The following is a 21146-nucleotide window of genomic DNA, read 5'->3' on the forward strand; positions in this document are numbered from 1 at the left end:
AATCAGCCACTTATACTATCAGTTGATTTCATAACGATAGCGAACTAGAAATTTTTCTTTTAACTTCAAAAAATGTTTTCTTAATGATCATCTCATCGAATTCAAAGTAAAAATCGATTTTGATAAAATATTCATGCGTTTAATAAAGTCTGAGATGACAGATGATCGGGCAAAATGAAAACCTTAAAAATGGCGAAATGCCGTCAATGTACATTCATGAGGCTCACAGGCAGGAATTGTGCTCTCGACAGGGCAGCTGGTAGCATTCTTAATACAGGCGCGCGGCGTTGACGCGTATGATATTGATCCTTTGAAAAACCGTATACGCGCGCCAGCAGGGCTTCTTTCTCTGCTCTTTTCACGACTAAAGCCGGAAAAGGAGGGTCACACACATGCGTGTGCGTGCGTACGCACTATTGGGTAGAATTTTTGAAGCATACGACCCCTTGAATTGTCCACGCGAGCGTTTGCTTTCGCACTTCCATGTGAGCCTAATACGTGGCACCCCCGTGACTTGCCTTACGCACCCTCGATGATCGTTGCTTTACATCATTTCTAATCGCGTAGCTCTTTGGGGCTCCTGGAGGCTTGATAAACATCTAGTTACGCGTGTTTCTTTCGCTGCTAAACGCCAAGGTTGCAATGCCGAGAGTCAGTCCCGGACTGCCGCGAGTGCATACGAGCGAAACTACAGCATTACACCCTCCGTAGTGCGTGTCGACTGCGACGGCGGATCTTTCGCGGCAAAAAAACTACCACGCTGGAAGCGAGGCAAAAACGAGTTGGAATCAAGGTCACTTGAAGCCTCGCCTCAAAGATTCTGCGTATAAGCCTGTGTAGTATATGCGTACTCGCTCCTCAAGTGCCATGAGAGAAGTGCATGCTATATATATACGAATATACAGATGTAAGTGGTGTAGAATAAGGGGATCTCCGACGACGGTGGAATGCGAAGAGATGTGGAAAGACCCTCGGACGACTCCTGTACTCGCGTGTTTGCCTGTTACGACGCCCTATCAAATCCCCATTTATTTAAATGCCTCGAGGCTTACAATACTCTGCATCTGCTGAAACCAGGACTACGTGTACACGAGTAAGTTTAAATTGCTAGCTGCGTAATTACCGTGTGTGTGCATCGCTTTTTCAAAGAGCTAAAGTTCTCAGTCATACACGCTTTGAATATTATTTGCAAATTTCACCACAGTCCCAATCATTATTTTTGCAATAACAAATGTTACATTTTTCTTCTAATGCAGCGTGTAAACTATTCGTTGTGAATTTCTTTTTAAAAGTTATTGAGTTTAAATAAGAGGTTTCAGAATAATTCACTGGTAGATTAAATTATTGCTGCCTTTTTGCAACGCTTTATCATAAGGGTTTACATTGTCTAGGGCTCAATTAAATTTGATAAATAATGACCCAAAAGTTAAATAAAATACCAATTGAATCTTCGTGTGAAGAGGGCATTCAGAATTTTTGAGACTGCTATACCACTTATAATATCATATTGTCCTAATCCTGGAACCGACACGTGTCCGTCTGCAGGCTAAATTCTATGCTCATAATTAATTAAAATACAGATTATTATCCTTTGTGATTCGCCGGCATTTCGTGCTAGAGTAGCAATATTTCATCCTACCATAAACTTCTACAGAAAGCAACAATGAAGGAAGTAAAAAAGAGCATGTGAGTGGTAGAAAGCAAAATAAAAGGTACCAAATTTAGTTGATTTTTTGAACAGGAAAACAGGATAAAGATGGCACATTGATCCGGGTGCGTAAAGAATGTGTACAAACTGTAATTCTAAATTATACGATAGTGAGCAGCTTTTTTATTTATTACCACGCCAATATGATCTGAACTTTGAAAAATTGATCGTCTAAACCAAAGGCAGAACGATAAAAACAAAAATCTATTTCATTAACATTTTTTTTTCACGTACTACGTAATTTTTTAAAACTGTCTTTTCAAATTATTTCTATAAATAATAAAAGTACTTAAATTAATTAATAAAATTATTCAAACATAAATTTGAAGCTCAACAAAATTATTTGGTAAATTACTTGTAAATATCAAAGATATAATGATAAAAAGAATAATGAATATTATTTACAGACTTTTATAGTTAATATATAATGAGAATTTTACTTTTGTAACATTTTTCAGTATTTTTTGACATCAATGTTAGTTATCAAGAGACTTAGCAATTATCAGTATAGTGGTTTGATTATTACAATGCAAGCGATGTAAAGACAACGCCTGTAGTACTGCAACCACTTGCTTACTTTGGACTGGAGTTTAAGGGCAGCATTGTCAGGGATCCATAGCAGAAAAGTAGGTGCTTTAGGGACAACACGATGCGTTGAGAACAAAAGGGGGAAGGACTCTCCAAACCTGTTCTATTGAAGCTGAGAGATCGAGATGGTAAAGCTGATCCTTTTATTGAGTTATAAACAATATTCATGACATTACTACATTTAACCTTTAATATTTGAAGATATCGTGGTACTTCTATACATTTTAAAACTTTGAAAATAGAAGTACATCGTTACATTGTAATATTACTCCGAAAAAATTGTTATTTTGGAAATTAACATCGTTTCTTAATTTTAATACATTTTTTGATCCTCAAATAATTTTCTATTAAATCACAAATTTTTCTATCTAGAGCTGTACATCCGTACTACGAAAGTATTCTTTGAATATAGTTTATTTATAATATGTGTAATTATATAAACTATTGCAAAAAAAAGAATGACAATTTAAAATTGTCAAAATAAAAACTTTTTAAGATGCTTTCAAACATGAAAAATAAATAAAAAATTAGAGAAAAAAGAGACAATCTTTAATTTTGCGAGTAAATAAATGAGGTCTAATAATAAAAATCCACCAAATGATAATTAGAAGTTTATTTAGCAATGGAATCGCACGTGTTCAGTGTCGTTACATAATTGTGCATAATAGTTTTATAATAAACACGGACAGTCAAAGTGAAAATAAAAAATAATCTAAGGTCACAAGTGCTATCGTGGGCACATGCAGCTGAGATCTCGAATGAGTTTCAAGGGCAAAGAGAAGTGAAAGCCAGATGAGAGACTTGAAATATCAGGATAGTAGGAAACACTTGGCGAGTTTATGACTTGAAATTCGTGTGAGTGGTGTAATCGCCTCGTAGTGTGATTTCAATGTAAATGTACATTAGTGTAAAACTATCATGTAAAAAAATTTCTTTTTATAAAAAAACGATGAGCAGAAAATTGAAATCACTTAAAACAGTTTCTGATTGACCAAGTAAAACGGCTAGAATTGAAAAATAGCGATATGTACGGTTATTATATCTTCAGATTTAATAGCTAGATGTTATAATCGATTGATACAAATTAGGTTTTGTACTTATGTTATAATAAATGTTAAGTTGTTTTATATTTTTTTATGCACTCTTCTCATATGAAATTATGACATCTTTGTCCTCGTATTTGGTATGGCTTTGAACTACTGATTATCGAATTGCACATTGAAATGAGGATGGTAAGTCTCTCTAACATCATAAAAATTTGAACTGCTTATAAGATCGGTTACATCCAAAATACTACAATATTCTCAAGTGAAAATATACTCATCCTCATTTTTCTTGCATTCGTAATTAATTAAAATATTTATATTGAGCCGTATTTTTTAAATTGATTGTATTAGATAAACAATAGGTACTGATTAAATAAAACAGCTTGAAAATTTACAAAAGTCCAACTAGAACGTTGAAACATAATATTTTAATCGATTAATTAATTTCATAAGTTTTGACAAACCCTATTCTATTAAATGAAATTTTTTTCTAGCATTGCAAAAGATTAGCTATTTTTTTCACAAAAAAAATGGAATTGATTCAGCGTTACGTGCAAAAGTTTACAAAGTATGCGAATTATGGTCAGTTTTATTTCATGACTTGAGTATAAATTGATTCTTTTTAATATAACCATTTATTTCAAGTTCAAATAACTACGTGCCTCTGATAATATCACACGAGAAGTCAAAAGAATTTTTGATATTGAAATAAACTTTACTAGATTAAAAATAGTATAATTTGTACTCTCTTTTTGTAGTATCAATCATAAAGTGGCGTCCAAAAAGTAAGTCTCAATATTTACTCCGTTGCACACCGTGTTACATACATTGTAGGCGCTTATGGAAATAATTGTATACGAATTTCTGAAAATCTTTTTGCAATTTCTTTACTTTCTTCGATGTATTAATTTATTAAATTTATGAAAAAAATTCATAAATAATCAATCGTAAAAATTGAATAATGTCGTGATCTAAATGGTTGTGAAAGTAAAAGTAAAATATATAATATAACACCTCTTATTCAAGTCATTACTGTGTCATTACCTCAAATTTTAAACGTAAACTTTGTTGTTCACCTACATTTTTTTTGTCAATCTAATTAGGCTGAATTTCTCGTTTATGACCCTGAGAGTACTGACAGCCAGAGTTACGTCAGCGAGAAATGTAGTAAACAAAAGTGAGGTTGTCCTCACGTAACAAGTTTTTTGTTGGCTGAATTCAATCGAAAAGTTTATGTATACATGTTCAAGCATGGTTCAAAAATTTGATTTTATATATTTGCTATATTCAACGTATCTTAAGTAACTACGAGTAAAAATGTCATAACAAGAATACAAGGTAGTTCGCTAGAAAGAGAGAAATTGGAAAGAAAAGAATCAGAGATGAAGAGAGTGTGTATGCAAAAAGAGGGGCCGACTTTCCCCTCTGTGTAACGTGCACATGGCGTCAAGCTCTGACAGTCCGATACTCTCCTGCTCTTACGGATATCACTTTTCATTTTTTTCATATTCAAGAAACGTCTATCTTCTTGTTGTGTTCAGGCTAGAACGAGTAATAGAATAAAAAAACAATAGTATTGTCTTACATTTTTTGAAATATAAATCATAACATTGTCACGATTGTCGTTTTCTTATTAATTGTACTTTTACATAGTGTTAATTGATAATATGAATATAAATAACAAGGTGAAAAGATTAAATTTCTATTGTACAGAAACTAAAATTGTTTTACAAAAAAATTCAGGAGATTATTACTCATACCTCATGATAGAAAATAAGATAGCTATCAACAAATTTTATAGCTGAATCTGATATTTTCGGTGCTCGAAAATCTATTCAGTTCTATGGGCAATGGTATTTGTTCAATTTTTAATTTACTTCAATTAAGAATTTCATGACAATTTATTATAATCTTCTCAAGATTTTTAAAGTGATTGCAGTGTTGATCAATTTAAAAGTTTTAGATGAATTTATCACTTGAACAATAGTTTATTCTAATTTACATTTCCCATTAAAATTTTATTAGCCGATAAAAAGTTTTCAATGGCCTTTTGATGTTTAAAAGATCATTTCCAAGTAAGCTCTTATGGAATATGAACGTAGTTTTTGTACTTTGGGTTACAGCTAATTGTAATGTTTACTAAGTTCAAATAACATTTTTTCGGATACAATTGTGGACAAACAAGGGCAAAATAACGTTCTATAAATTACTTTTTCGTTGTCACTAATTTAAAACTTTTTATCAATTTTCAAATTGTAATTCTGAAACGAATGAAATTATACAATAGATAATTATACAATAGATTCTCTAACTACTAAAGTATTAATGAAACTACGTAGTATTAATTGTTAAATAAAAGGATTCATACTCAACTGTATTATAATTATAGAATAATTATTAGAAATAATTATGATGTGCATAATTTTTAACAATATAAGTACACATTGCAATAACACTCTGAGTATACGTGAGTACAGTGATATTATTTATTCAATTTTTAATAAATAAATTTTTGATTGATCGCAATGAACTGCGTAAATGAGATAGTGATATTAAAATTGATCATCATGATGTACTTGAATGAATTTATAATTTCCGTTGCTTTTAGCATTTTTAAATGAATTATCAGTTTAACAACAAACACAATTGTTCAGATTTCTAACGACAAAAAATAAAAAGACCGTGAACGTAGACCGAGAGAGAGAGAGAAAAGAAGAGTCATATCTGGACTTCACGGGGAGAAAAAAAATAAAAGAGAAAGAGAGAAAAGAGTGAATGAGAGAAAGAGAGAGGCTACTTCTTACTCATTCGTACTCTCTTATTACAGTTGTTTACAGCAGTGTCTTGAATCTTGCAACCACGCCCGGGTGTATCAGTTATTTGTTTTTTGTACAATGGGGACCCTCTTCGCTTTGATTCATATATAACGTTGAAATGACCAGCAGTTTCGATACTTCCTAGGTAGATAACCAATGAGGCAGATCAGGGGCCAAAATACTCACTGCCGCTTATATTATCCTGATCAATGCCGATCGAATCGATAAAACGGCCGATGGGTTCCGATAGATTCAAATAACAGTTTGATTTAGGTCTTATTATAGGTATTGATTTTTTCCAATAATTTATGTTAAGAATTGATTGTATAAATATTTAATTAAGATTAAAGTTTGTTTTAAATAATTTGATTGACGACAACTCGTAAAGTTCAATCACAGCTCGCACATCGATCATTTCCATTATACTCGAAAATAAATAAAATGAGCCACGATGATAATTTTAGGCGCAGTTAGGGCATTAATCATAACATGACAAACAAAACCATATTACATGCGCAATGTAAACAACTCAGTTACATCGAGTTAGTAGGAGAGTAGAATACTTGAAGCAGTAACCGCGCGGGAAACTTTAGAAACCAGAGTCACATATTGCTAACGGAGGAGGTGGAACTTTCTCCTACTGCTTCAGTCATCACCCACATACATACACACAAGTACAAGCACACATTTATGAACATAAGCGTGGAGAGTGCTCGCACATAATCGATACATTTACCCATACCCAGTTTTTAATTTTACCGTATCAAGTTCGCAGCTCGAGGCCGCATTTTTTCCGTCGCGTTTGTTTGACAATGTATCGGACGGATTTTTGTTAAAGGTCCTTTTCATGATGTTGATTGGGATAATTGTAAAATTATCATTTGTGTGAATTAATCAATTAACTCTGAAGAATGATTTTGTTAACACTTAAGCCTTGTACTTATTTTCGGGTATTTTTTAAGTAATTCACGTAGATGGTAAGGGTAAGGAATAAATACTATTTCAATTTATTAAAATTATGAATTTTGAGGTTTAGTTACTTTTTTAGTCAATCTCGCTGCCAACAAAAACGGGCGCTAGATCATCGTGACTCTTAAAAATTATAGTTGCAGTGATGCAGGATTACGTTGCACGGGTAAAAGTACACATTTTCAACTATTTTGTTGAACCTTTTTCTAAATCATTGCATATAATATGCTTTATTATTACGTAATTAGAAAAGCTATAGAAAATTTTTAGAAAAAATGTCCAATAGAAATCTCAGAAAGTGAGTATGAAAATGTTGATTTTTTCTCAAATTCCATCATCCCTTTAATTATATTATATTATATAATATTTGCATACATTTATGTAATGTATCATATTTATATTTTTGAAATGAGCTTTTGATGACTTATTTATCGTTTGGAGCTTAATAATGACCAAGCGTCTGTGATCAAATGACATTGGTCTCGTTCTTCCTCTAGTTCGGAAATTACTGCGAAAATTCAATTAATGTAATGCATACACGCAATTATGTTTGAATTCAATTTGTTTCAAATGAATTTATACTTGGAGCCGTTTGCAATTAAGTGAAAATCATTACCCAGACTCATTTGGGTAATCAAACTACATTTATTTACTTCTGCAAATCGTTTAGTATAAATACGTTGAGTCGAACGCAAAAGGAATACGAGATATTACTTTTCATTCGCAGCTTACTCCTCTCGAACGAAAGTGAATCTGTTTCGTTACACTCGATTATAACTACATATATAAACCTTCTACAAGAAAACTGAGAGCGAAAGCGGTCTAAAGCTGTTCGCGTCTTCTGCGCTCCTGATAAAATAGCGGGGGCGGCTCCCGTGGAGGGCAGGCCATTAAACTCGTGGGGCGTAATCCCAACGTGAAGAGGCGGAACGTTTGGCTGTCTTAGCTTTATTTTTGTCCTGTTTTTCATACTACTTAAAACTCGAAACTTGCTGCATATTAGTTTGTTAGATTATTTAACAAAAAAACTTGATTTACTTTTTAGTTTATCGTGTAAATTTCTCACATAGTCATTAATGCTCGAATCATCAAAAAACAGAAGTTATGGCTAGTTCACTTGATATTCTAGTGCTCATATTTCAGTCATAACAAATCGTTTATCTACAGCGTGATAATATTTTTTTTTGCCATTTTTAATCATATTCTTAACAAAATTTAGAAAAAATATCGTTGCCTACTTTATTTTATATTATACTTATAAATGAATAAAGAGTTCTGAAAATAAAGTTATCCACTAGCAGTTTAGAATCATTTTATAGAAATTTACTATTTTCAATTTTTTCAATAAAATTCGATCATTGGTCGGTATCAGAAGAATTTTTACTTTGTTACAAATATCGAATCAAAATCTGTGTAAGCGTTGGGTAGTAAATTTTACGATAAATTTAAAGACAATACTTAATGAACGAATGATTTACGTATTTTATCAATAATTTGAGAGTTTTTATTTTAAAATATATTTTTAAAGTATTTAATGAATAATCTTTCCATTCGTGTAGACACGCCTGCTGCTATAGCAAGAGAAAAAGAGAGATTCGCATGAATCAAGAGTGTTACTACAGCAACCGAAGCCGACAAGAGAAAGAAGGGACTAGCGGCCTTCAACCAATAAAAACGCGTGATAGCTTCTGTCTTTTGAGACAATATAAAACTGCTGTAATCGTTCGTTTTTTAACAATTCCAATAAAAAACACTAATATTCAATGGTATTTATGGTTGCTCCCGTCGAAACATTCCAAGGGATTTTTTTAGAAAATTAGGATAAGGTATAGGTATATATTTATAAATTCAAGAGTGAAAATGTGTAAGTCATTCAAAACGGCAACTTTCTCAGATTACCGATTGCCAATGTTGGGTGCGCCTTGATAGATACCAATTATTTGACTCATATATTTAATAAAAAAATGTTGTAGTGAGGATTTCTATTATTCAAATTCACAATTACTCTTATTATATTCTGTTGACTCATACATGGAGCGCAAATCATATTTTAGTAGTATTAAAAAACATAAATGAATTTTGAAAATTTTGATGATTTCTTATCAATAAATCATGAATAAATGAAAAGAGCCGTTTATCGGAAAAGATGCAATTTTTTCATCCCAGACCTCGTGTTATTTTTTCATTCGTGTTTTAAATACTAAAATTTCTTTGAAAAAAAAAAAATGAAAAAAACTTCACGAGTAGCGTTTGGTTATTCATACACGATTAGTACGTGCACGGGAGTGTTTTCATCCGAAAGGGGAAATTTGGAGGGCTTCCCACACGCTCTCGTATACACGTATTCATGGGCTTTCAGGAATAGGGCGGGATATAGATATACTCGTGACGCGGGGGTGCCCTGAAGAGTAGTCGGAGCAAAAGGAGAAATGCCAATTGACCTCCTGCAGCGGCTGTGTGCCTGTTAAAGTTTCTATGATTGTTCTGTTGCCGTCCACGTGCTGTTTATATTTTTATATTCATTGCTTTGTTCACTCCATTTCGTTTCTCGTACTGCTGCGAATGCTATTCTATAATTTCGAATTCATTGTCATCATTACACCTTGAAATCAAGCGTAGGCAGTCTTCCACTTCCTCATGACTCCCGGATAGATGTCACAGCATTCCTTTTATGCAGCATTAGTGAAGCGTGTCAAACGTGAACCTTGATATTTTTACTTTTGAGCTTGAATTCAAATATTTGATTTGGACTTGCATTTTCTGAATTGAAACTCTTAAGACCGCTTATTTCATGGAAGAGTATTTACATTATTGTATTATTTTTATTGAATAAAAATATTTAAAATTAATTTTTTTTTACTATTCGAAATATCAAAAGAATATAGTTCATATTATAAGAATGATACATCTTATGATAAAATTGAATGAAAATATGTGATCATCATACATAATTTAAATTAAAGAAATGATTTTGTATCAAAATGAATTTTTTAGATTCAGACTTTCGGCACACAAAGAAGATGTTAAACTATGCGAATACAAAGAAAAGAACGAATGCATGTTGCTGCTATCCTGTTACGACACCCCATGTTTCTTTTGTTCTCACAACGTAAAGAGAATGAGTAGATATCGAGAGAGGGAGAGAGAGAGAATGAGAAAGAAAGAGAGGGAGAGAGAGCGAGAGAGTGAGAGAGAAAGAGAAAGAGAAAGGGTCGAGAGAAGTAGATGAGCAGACACTTCAGATAGACGGACTGGAAAGAGAAACAAGGAAAAAGCAAAAGTCGCAAAGTCAGTCATTTTCAACACGTATCAAGCTTTTGAGCTTAAATGCTTTGTGCCTTCTGACTCATATTATCCTGTGAAGCGGAGGAGGTGTTGCATTGTCCTCAGCTTTCTTGGCTTATCTTGAGACGTTTTGTACTATAAGATTTTCAATTAAATAATATAATAAAATATCATTTAAAAATTCATTGCATACTGTTAATTAAGGAAAATGAGTTAAGTTTATATACCTCAAATCAAGACATTTTTGTGTTAAATATACGCTTGATTCTGAATACGTTAGTTTTTTTTGCATAAATTATTACATTTTACAAATGTGTATATTTTTTTTAGTAAAATTGTACCCAAGAGGTAATATGTTTGTAATACTTACACGATTTATTATGAAAATGTTTAAATAATTATGGCTATATGATACATTTTCAATCAGTAGTATATATTTTTAAAATCAAATATTTTGCGATATAATAAATTATTTTACAATCAATAGAATTTTACGAATAAAATTTTATTACTTTGTCAACAATTAAGATAATGCGTATGCTGATAAACACAGCTAGAATATCCAAATTGATCAGTACAAACCAATAATATCAGTTCAATTTTTATATACAAATGGAAATCATTAATCAATGGAAAGGATTAATTTGAGATGTATTCGGCTTTTGTTGTGTACTTTTGAAATAACTTTCCTTTCAATTTACATAAAATTCCAGAAAAAATTAAATAATTTCTTTGTATTAATTCGAAAAACTTGAAATTATAAGTAAATTACAATTTTTGTCAGTAAACTGTAGATGCAATATTATTAAAACGAGCAGTTTAACATGGGCACTCAAGTTATCTCATACTATAATTCGGGTTGAAACGACATTAGTTACGCACTATTGAATTCTAAATTTGGAGCCTCGCCCATCAGGAGTTCATGGACTCGCAGGAAGATGTCCTCTCTTGAATCTTCTTTCTCCTTTGTTGAAGGATCCACTTTCTTCTCTAGTCCCGCATGGAATTCTCTCCACTCGGCAGTAGGTATTACTTCCCTCGACACAGAGAATTCCCGACCGATCCCCGTCGTGCAGCGCACGACTGTGAAGTGTATATAGCACCGCGTGTCCTTTATGTCTGACTCTGCTCGGGCAAAGCGCAGCATTTCGTTTCGGATAATTCTGCTATCCTGGCCCTCGTTGCCAGTGCTTTTATTAATATTCTAATTTGTTCGGGGTTTTTTGTGACCAGGTTTGAATGTCGAATGGTTATGGCCTTAATGTGGTCATGTGTAATACGATACATCTCTGATCAGGGTCACATGCTCGCACAAACGTATGCCTGGTCCTATTACTTTTAATTTCTGGGGGGAGTTCTCCAGAACCAATGTGAAGCTTGCCGCGAGTTTTGATAAAAATTTTAACTTTTTAGTTTGGCTTTATAGGCGATCATGCGACTGTATAGAATCTATCTATGGCATCTTTGTTATAAACGAAGTAGAAAAATTTTAAGAAAATACTAGATCAATAGAAGTTCAGTAATATTTTTGAATACATCTTCTGTTTCTCACGCACATGTAATGGAGTTATATCCCTCATGAGTGCCTAATCGGCCGCCCTTCGTTAATCCCCTTGAGGGCAAAAAGATTTGCCGCTTCAATGACTTTGAAAGAAACTTCAGCGATCGGTTGATCAGGAGAACAAGCAAGGAAGGAGTCCCATATGTACACAAGCTCTTTCACTCTCATTTTTCCTTCGAACGATGCCACAGCATCATTCGTTTTGTCGTCGTGCATCTGCGAGGGAGAGACAAAGTGGAAGCGAATATACGGAGATGCGTTTTTGAATATGGTAGAGCTGTAGGCGCGCGTCGCTCGTTTTGGAGTTGTCTCTCTGAAGCTTTTGAATAGGCAGCCATTTAGTACCAAACTTAGTGGCGGGGATACTAGGGTATCATACTCCCCACATCGCCAACTCCTGATCTTGTCAGGGCACGAGTGCAGAGGGAAATCATTATAAATAAGCCACGCTTCATCAGGTTTGAACGAATTCGTCCTGTTCTACAAGGGTAACATGAATATTCTTGAAGTAATCTTGAAGCCTTATTACCCTGCGGAACATAATAGTCAAAAGAATATAATCTGAGTATCGACTACAATGCGACGTGATATGAAAATGGCTTTTTTTTTAATCATCAAAAATAATTGAATAAATGTTTTATAAATAATGTATTGAGTACCGATAAACATACAATCATTTTATAATAATATCAATAAAAATCTTGAATTCAATACATCAATATTTCAGTAAAACTTATCTCTACAGAATTTGTTACTGTAATATGTTAATATATATGAATCATACATTGGAATTTCGACATTCCAAATAACTTTTAATATCAAAGCAAAGAATGTTAAATTTTATTTTCTTTATGATTAATAATACTTTTTAATAATTCATAATCAGCTAAGTTAAAATGAATAAATAAAAAGCAAATTGATCTAATATTCTGTTTCAAACAACTTTAAAGATAATACAAATAAGTCCACCTCCACACACTATTTATTGATGTTGCGCACATACTCATCAGAAGCGCGTAGAAACGCGCATCTTCTCCTCATGATAACAGGAGCTTATATCATGCGAAAAAGTTGACTCTCTCTCGCGAAGTATGAGCGTCGCGAAGGAGAGGAGAGAATACTGATGGCGAAGGGTTTTTGATCTTTAGGATGCATCTGGACGACTCTCGTCATGTCTCATATGAACAGGAGAACATCGCGCATGGAAGAGGACTATAAGACGCGCGAATGTAAGAAGGTGCGTGCGCTCTGCAGCGGGAATTTCGTTCATAATTTTTTTTGAGGTATATTATTATAATGATATCAATAAATTTATGTTCTCAATGTACTTTGGTAGCATACGGTGAGTTTATTCACACTGAATAATAATTTAAAAAGTCATGTATAGAAAAAATTTACAAGTAGTTGATGAAGTAGTTTATTGTAGAATTTCAAGAAAAGGTTGAGAACTTTTTTTGCTTAGTAAAATAAAAAAAATATTAAAAATATATTTTTTTTTTAACGCTTATTGTTAATTTTTTAGATGGATAGATTGAATGAATAATTGAATCAAAGATCTGTTTTACTTAGGTGAAAGAAAATGTTATTACGAAGCTTTTGAGACTCCATGGGTCCAAATTGGTCAAAAAGTGCATTCAGATTCTTGCAGCACAGGACTTTAGAGTTCTAAGTCATTATAATGAGTCTTGAACTAATTTAAAAAATTAAATGTACTAGATACGTATTTTCTGATGCAAAAAGACTTATAAAATCATAATTTTACATAAAAAATAAAAAAATTTGTATAAATAAAAATTTAATTTTTATACTTTTAAATTTGCCAGGTTCAACACAGTTGTATCCCCTTAATAACTGTTTATAAAAAATTGTACTTTTCACTCTACTTGTGCGGCGGTTTCGATAAAATTCGAGACGTTTATAACAATAACATTTCATAAAAATGTTTATTGCATGCAAAAAAAGATTTGTACAAGTTATCATTACTTTCTTAAATGTCTAGATAGCTTCAGCTATATGATATTATAACGGTCAAACGAATTAGATTTGATTTTTTAATATTATTTTATTGGAAATAGAGTTTGTTTGGAAATAAAAGTAAATCACGTCGGTAGGATTTGTTCCAAGAAATCTATAAGCATTTTTGATTCTCAATAGTTTATATCTATCTCAGAAAAGAGCAGAATAAAAATTTCAAAATCAAGTTGAGATGTAAGCATATGAGAATAGGGTATCACATAGTTCCTAACACACTTGCCAGATGGAAAGCGACACGCGTTCCTTGATACTTTTCAAAGCGCAGTTTCATGGAAAGCTCGTTAGATGTCGCGAAATGTGCAAAATGCACCATCGAAGCTTAGCTGTATGTGCACTCAATATATGTATATTATTGATAAGCAGCGCTAAAGAGTTACCAACAGATCAGTGAAGTAACGCAACTATCTCTTTCTCTCTTCCTCGTCTAAATATTTAGTTAATACAATCCACCCACTCGTGATTACATGGTTTCAACGTTTTGATTTTTCTCTATTCTCAATCCATTACTTTATCCAGCAGAAAAAAAAGCTCACAACTCGCTAGGCCACCAACTGACATCTGGCATAACCTCGTAGTACGAGCTTTTATTGACAAATTATTTCTATGAAATTAGAGTTATTTACAAAAAACAAGTAATAATACATGGTGTTTACAACTGTACAGAAAGTGCGCGAGTGTTGTTTCTTTTTAGTTCTTTTGTTTATCATGTCTCTTGATTGTTATTTTGTTTGTAAGTTTTTGTGCTAGCGGTCTATCACCGGTTTATTTTTTGTGCAGTAAATTCTTTATTCAATGTATACTATTACAGAAGTGTACCCACGTGTTAGTAAAGAAAACGTATATCTGATGGTCAAATTAAATTTTTACAGTGGGATTCTGTGAAAAGAAAAGGTTGATAAATTCATTCTTTTAAACTAATTTATGGTGAATCGTTTTTATTTTTTTAGTTTCAATTTATTTATTGTTTGGACAAACAATCATGAATTTATTAACAATTTAATTTGTGTCATTCGATGTGTGAAATTTACAAAGGATATTTTTGACATACACGAGTGAAACTAAAGTACTTGAAATAGTGAAATGATAAAAAGTGACATTAGCGCCTTCAAGTAATATGCACAATGAGAATGAATGGGTAAGACAAATCGTGATTATTTATAATGATTCCATAATAATACAGAAAAACTTGAGGTATTTTTTAGTATATTTTTTCTTACGAATAGTGGTGCATATACAAGCATTTTTAATCGAAAATTTTCTTTATTATCCTACTATACTTTACCTCTCATCCGAAAATTTAAATTGACATTATTAAAAAATAGTGAAATAACATTATTAATAATTTTGTACACATCAATCATCTACTGCTTTTACATGAAAAAAATATAATAAAATTAATTTTGAAAATCCCTATAACTCTAATTTTATTTGGAGATTATTTGTGTTCTTTTACGGTGTGAATTATAAATAAGAAAGCTTTTTATGCCACAGGAACATTAATATTGCATTGCTGAAAGGTATTAGCGATGGCATAAATGAGAAAATTCTATATCTAGAGAAATTAATTTGATTAAAAGTAATATCAAACTACATATAAAACGGTTGAAAGTATCAAATAAAAAAAAGCCTCATTTCTTGCCATAGAGAGACATAGAACTGCAAAGGCGCATTTCATTGTACAAAGTCATTATTTCAGGTAAACCGAGTATTTTCAAACGCATTTGCTTGTTTTATCTTTTCAGAGACATTCAGATGAACACTTCTTGCCGCAGGTCATTTAGTTCGTATAAATTATCGTGAAATAATGTTTTCGTTTAATTCAAAGTTTAAATCTACTTATTTTCTTTATTTTGTTTGTGCAATAAAATTTCATTTGATGCACAATGTGAAAGATGAAAAATTTCGAAGAAAAATAATCATTTTTAATGATCTGCAAAAATTCTATTCCCAAGTAGAATACTCACACACCCAGAAACTCATGGGAACATCAAATTTTAAAGTACCTTGAAATTAAAAATATTTGATTTACACAAATTTTGACTATTGTCAATGATCCTCTATAGTAAGGCGTATTCAGTCTTTATTAAATCATATGAAATGCTATAGTGAAAAGATGTGAATCGAGGATTTTGATTCGTGCAACTCAAGTAACGTTTTAGCGTGTCTCTGGCTGTCAGTACTTGATGCTTGCTTAAGTTAGGGATATATTGTAAACAACCCATTTTTATTTTTAAACTACTTTTGATAACCATTCCAGGACAGAAAAAATGATACACTTCAGTGAAATTGACTTGTACCTACGTATAAAAAAATGTTGGAACTCGTCATATTCAAATGACTGCATTTTAAAAAAATTCATTGATAAATATGTCAATAATTATTCGAAGTATGACTTTATATCATTACTAGAAAATAAATCATATTAAATTGTACATGATAATTTTTTTGCACTTTCACTTTTAGTTATAATTTTATTCGTTGTATTTATTAAACGAAGGCCTTTCCATTTTAAAATAATAAGGAAACTGTTGAACTATCTTATTTGTTGAATAAATGTCTCATATGCATGGGAAATGGATGCACGAAGTGCCTTAACACATAGAACATTCAGCAGATAATTAAATACTAAATGCTACATCCTACTTCGGTGAAATTGGTATTCGAAATACTCGTTGCACAAATTATGAAAACGTTTATATGGTATTTTCTAGTAACAAATACGTTATTATATAAAAAAATGAGTTGTTTCGTTATTTACATTGAAAATATAAATTTCGTATGAAAAATAAACTAATGGTAAATCTCAATTGTATTAAAGTGATAAAAGCATAAACTATTATTAATGCTACGGTAGTTCTGCCAACACAGCATTTTTCACTTGCGATATGCAAATATACATTAGAGGAAAGAAATCATAGTGCAATCGAAACATTTTTTTTTCGTGGGTCTATTTTTAAGTATTCATACACTGACATATATTTTTGTGTACCTCGAAGATTTACATATAGATCAAGATTGTAGTATACATAAAAATGTTATCATACTTTTGCCTGTGAATGATATATTCTTCGATGGCTCTAGATTTTTTTGGGACGAACTTACTTCAGCTCCTAACATTTTGTGAGTTTTGAAATGAATGGAGCTTCCCGGATGAGATGCCGGTTTACGACAATCACGCAAGCATTCACAAATAATAAGGAACCAATAAACATTTGTAAAATAATTTACGCTGACATGGAAATAAACTAAATTTTTAAAAGTAGATAAAAAACTAAAGATTTATGAGCTTTTTAAATTTATTTTATTTTTGATTCAGAATAATATTTCATTTACATTAAAAAGAAAACTTTACGTTGCACTAATTATTCTCAAAATATCCTTTGTATAATTTTGACGTATTTTTGTGAGTTAGCACTAAGATGCCTCGGGTAAAGCTGTATCTGAAATGATAAAACTTTTTCACTGAAAAACTATAGATATTTTGAGATCAAAACTCAAGGTGTACAGTAGAATTTAATTACATTTTATTTAACTTCCAGAAAAATTAGTATAACATCTATTTTAATTATTAGCAATAACATTTCTTCCGAACTGAGGAACGATAGTACCAAGATCGAATCCAGATTTTTGTAAAGTAGCTTGAGTTTCGATTCCTTTATGTCCCAAATCTTTTATAGAATCCCAACCATCGACAATGGCATTTCGTCCATAATCAAAAGTTTTACCAACTCCACCAAAACCATTTGTAAATTGACCCATAAGCTGAAATTCAGATAATTAGAGAAAGGTATTTTTTTAACATAAAATTCACTACGCTAATTTTTTTAAATTAAAAAAATAATAATATTCAATACTTTAAAATAAAAAATTTTATTTTTGCTTGACATATGTGTAATATTATCTTTAAAGCAGTAAATATTGAAATGCATAACATGTCTTACCCCTCCAGCATCCGCCTGTCTTTTGTCTCTTGCATCAACATTGAAACCCTGCCACGGCAAATAAAATTTTTAAACAAATCAAATTTGTTTAGATACTTATGATATCGATATCTAATTTTTTTAACTTACAAAAACAAAGCTACTGCATGCGAGTAGGAAAAAAACGGTTTTGAAAGCCATTGTTGTTTTCTTTAAGTTAGTTCACTCTTCAATTAGTTCGCTGAGTTACTGTGCCGATTGGAATAAAATGATCTACTTATATAGCAAAAAAGTATTTGCTGACGTTAAAAGGCACATGTCCATTCAAGGCATCCTAACAATTGTTCAAAAAATATTTACTCGCACAAGTGTTGTACTATAACCAGATCAAACCATCTGTGTAAAGTAAAGTATCCGTGACATAAACATTATTCATAGAAAGTCACTTTCATGTGTAAGCTAACCAAACAAAAATAGTTGCTTTTTCATGTATATCATGCTGCAAAGAAAAAAATATAGAAGAAAATATTTTATCATATTTTTATAACTTTTTAAAGTATACAATCAAAAAGTATGTTTTGTTTTTGTGAAGGGTTCAAATTATATCTTATACGTATTCGTGAGTTTTTCATTAATGCAGCAAATCAATCGGTTCGGTCGCAGTAGACATGAGACATCTAAGAGTATAACCACAGTTTCCAATTTGATGAATGTAAATAACATTTATTTGATGAATGTAAATAAGAGATGCAGTTGTTTGCGGAACTTTTAGCTAATTTCGGTAATTCACACAATGAATACAGAACTTTACGATTAGAAAATGAATCAACTGGTCTATTTTCAATATATGTTAACATAGTTTTAATTCAGTTGTTGATTATAATCTATTACTAATATTATTGTAAACCTTTTATGTAACAATGCGTGTTAAAGCGGCCTGAAATAAACAGAGCAGAACAAAAAGAGTCACGTTCGTGTAGTTTTTCGCCGAGTTGAACAGTAGGTATTGATAAAGCTCTCAAGTGCTTCAGATAGAGAGGGTGAGAAAACACACTCGTGACTTTTGGATATTTCGTCCCGGATCAAGTGGAATTTGCGCCTCGGTTGTTTCAAAAAGAAAAAGAGATAAAGAAACAGAGGTGACAGAAAAAGAGGATTGATAGAATTCAAACGCTTGAATAAAAACCGATGCTAATGTTTACAAGTTAATCGTTAAAATGAATATAATTACAATCGCAATGACAGATAAAATCAAACCGTTTAGATTGTAAATACAATATTGTTACATTGAAAAAAATGAAAACATCAACATCGTGAATTTCGGCATTTGATAATATTTAACGTAGATCGGGGGTGCCAAAGCTCTATAGCAAGTATTTGACAAGGGTATAAAATGATAGAATCAATATAGGTTTGGAAAGCATGAAGGGCTTTCGCTATAGCTCACGAGTAGAGCGAAGCCCTTTTCTCGCGACAGTGGGAGAAAAAGGCTTTAACGTTCACGAGCGTCTATTTACACACACACCCACACATGCTCGTATACATGTGTGATGTGCACAAGTCGAAGAGATTAAGGCCTCTTAACAGCGTATACGGGGATGATCGAAGCGCCACAAAGACGCGTATGCCCATTCGAGAACATACATTACTCAGAACTCTTTTTTCGCATTCGTTCCCAGACTAATGGTACTTAAAAAAATATATATAACATCTCTACGTGTTAGTTGTGGATGGTGCATGCGTACTCATTTTCATGAATAATCAAATGCTGGCATTAATGATGGTATTTACACTTTATTCAATGTATATCATCGAGCATACGCTGAAATCGTGTACGCACGTACGAGGCGCTGCCTGTGCGTGTGTGCCTAGATACAGCCTATATATGCGTGGGTGTGCATTTGCATGTGGATCTTAAATTAATTGGCTCAATGCCCGTCTTCTTTCGTGCGTGATGCTCTAGCCGCAACGAAATTTAGCCGTGTTTGACGCTCGATCGCGCCCACGGCTTACAACCTTATTGTGCACGCGCTTACGGCAGCGCGAGTATACGTGCAAGCTCCGATGCGCTTGTGCCGTACCTATATGGTTAATGCGCGTATAGCAGCAGCAGCGTATATGGGTTCGCGCGCGCACGCCTGTTTGTTGCTCAGCGCGTTATTATATCGCTACGAGGGCTTTATCGGATTTGACGATACATTATTGATAGGTAAACAGACGCGTAGGTGGGCAAGCTATGCCGCAGGAAATCAACGGATTGATTTGAAAATTTAAATATTACGCTGAATATTCCTAACTCTCAATTTTTTTTAATGAATGGATGATTTTTGTTGTTGATGCGTTCCTCAAACAAATATTTGTTTTCTTGACCATTGAGCATGATCATGATCGCATAATAAAATGATTGATAGTATCTAGACGGCCTGCGTGAATGAACAAGTGTTTTTCTAGCTCATGGTCGATCAACAGAACATCTTGGCAAATAAAGTACAGTTCAAACATATTTCGATGCAATAAGATAATTAAAATATGAAGCGTAATAAATTTGCATAACTCTTCTAATCATATGAGCACATGCTAATTGTAACAGCATAAATGCTAATTATTATGAAGTATCTTCAGTTGCATTGTAACCACGTGGAACGATAGATAACAGCATTCATGACCACACTGATTACCGTCAATATCCCCATTAGACTATACAATTATGTGTTATTCAAAATAGGCTTCGAAGTAGGTTAGTACTAAATTTTACCTTATTAATTCGACAGCATCGATAAATGTACCACATCGGTTTAAAATAAGTAATTTCAATTTGAGATACTTTAGCCGAGATCAATTTAAATTTCTCGTCTGTCCGTTCCAAATATGGTTATTAATCTTTAAAATAAATATTCAGTTGAAAATCTTTTATCATGAAGTTAAATATCATGAAACAATTTTACACATTAGAACGCATGGACCATTACTACTACTTACTCATTACTATTATTCCTCAGTACTATGACTACTACTACTACTACTACTACTACTACTACTACTTCTACTACTACTACACTTATTCATGCCGAAAAAATAATTTTTAATAATGAATATTTGTACTATTTTATTCAAATAATCATTTCTATTTTTTCTATCTATTCTATCTATCAATAAATCTCTTTTTCTCATTCCTTTTCAGAGAAAGTCTGCAGAGTGGGCACAAGGTACGAGTATTGA

General features: G+C 32.3%; 1 protein-coding gene across 1 annotated transcript; it reads right to left on the minus strand.

The window, feature by feature from the left end:
- Positions 1-17285: 17285 nt before the first annotated feature.
- LOC106652555 lies at positions 17286-18189 on the minus strand. The gene is made up of 4 exons (XM_014371566.1): positions 18078-18189; positions 17949-17996; positions 17529-17769; positions 17286-17447 (listed from the first exon to the last, which is right to left on the minus strand). Exons 1-3 carry the CDS (start codon positions 18126-18128, stop codon positions 17569-17571), a joined length of 300 nt encoding a protein of 99 aa, XP_014227052.1. The 5' UTR covers positions 18129-18189; the 3' UTR covers positions 17286-17447; positions 17529-17568.
- Positions 18190-21146: the final 2957 nt, after the last annotated feature.

The sequence above is a fragment of the Trichogramma pretiosum genome, unplaced genomic scaffold (assembly GCF_000599845.2).
Source record: "Trichogramma pretiosum strain Unisexual culture from Peru unplaced genomic scaffold, Tpre_2.0 scaffold32, whole genome shotgun sequence".
NCBI classification, from domain to species: Eukaryota; Metazoa; Arthropoda; class Insecta; order Hymenoptera; family Trichogrammatidae; genus Trichogramma; species Trichogramma pretiosum.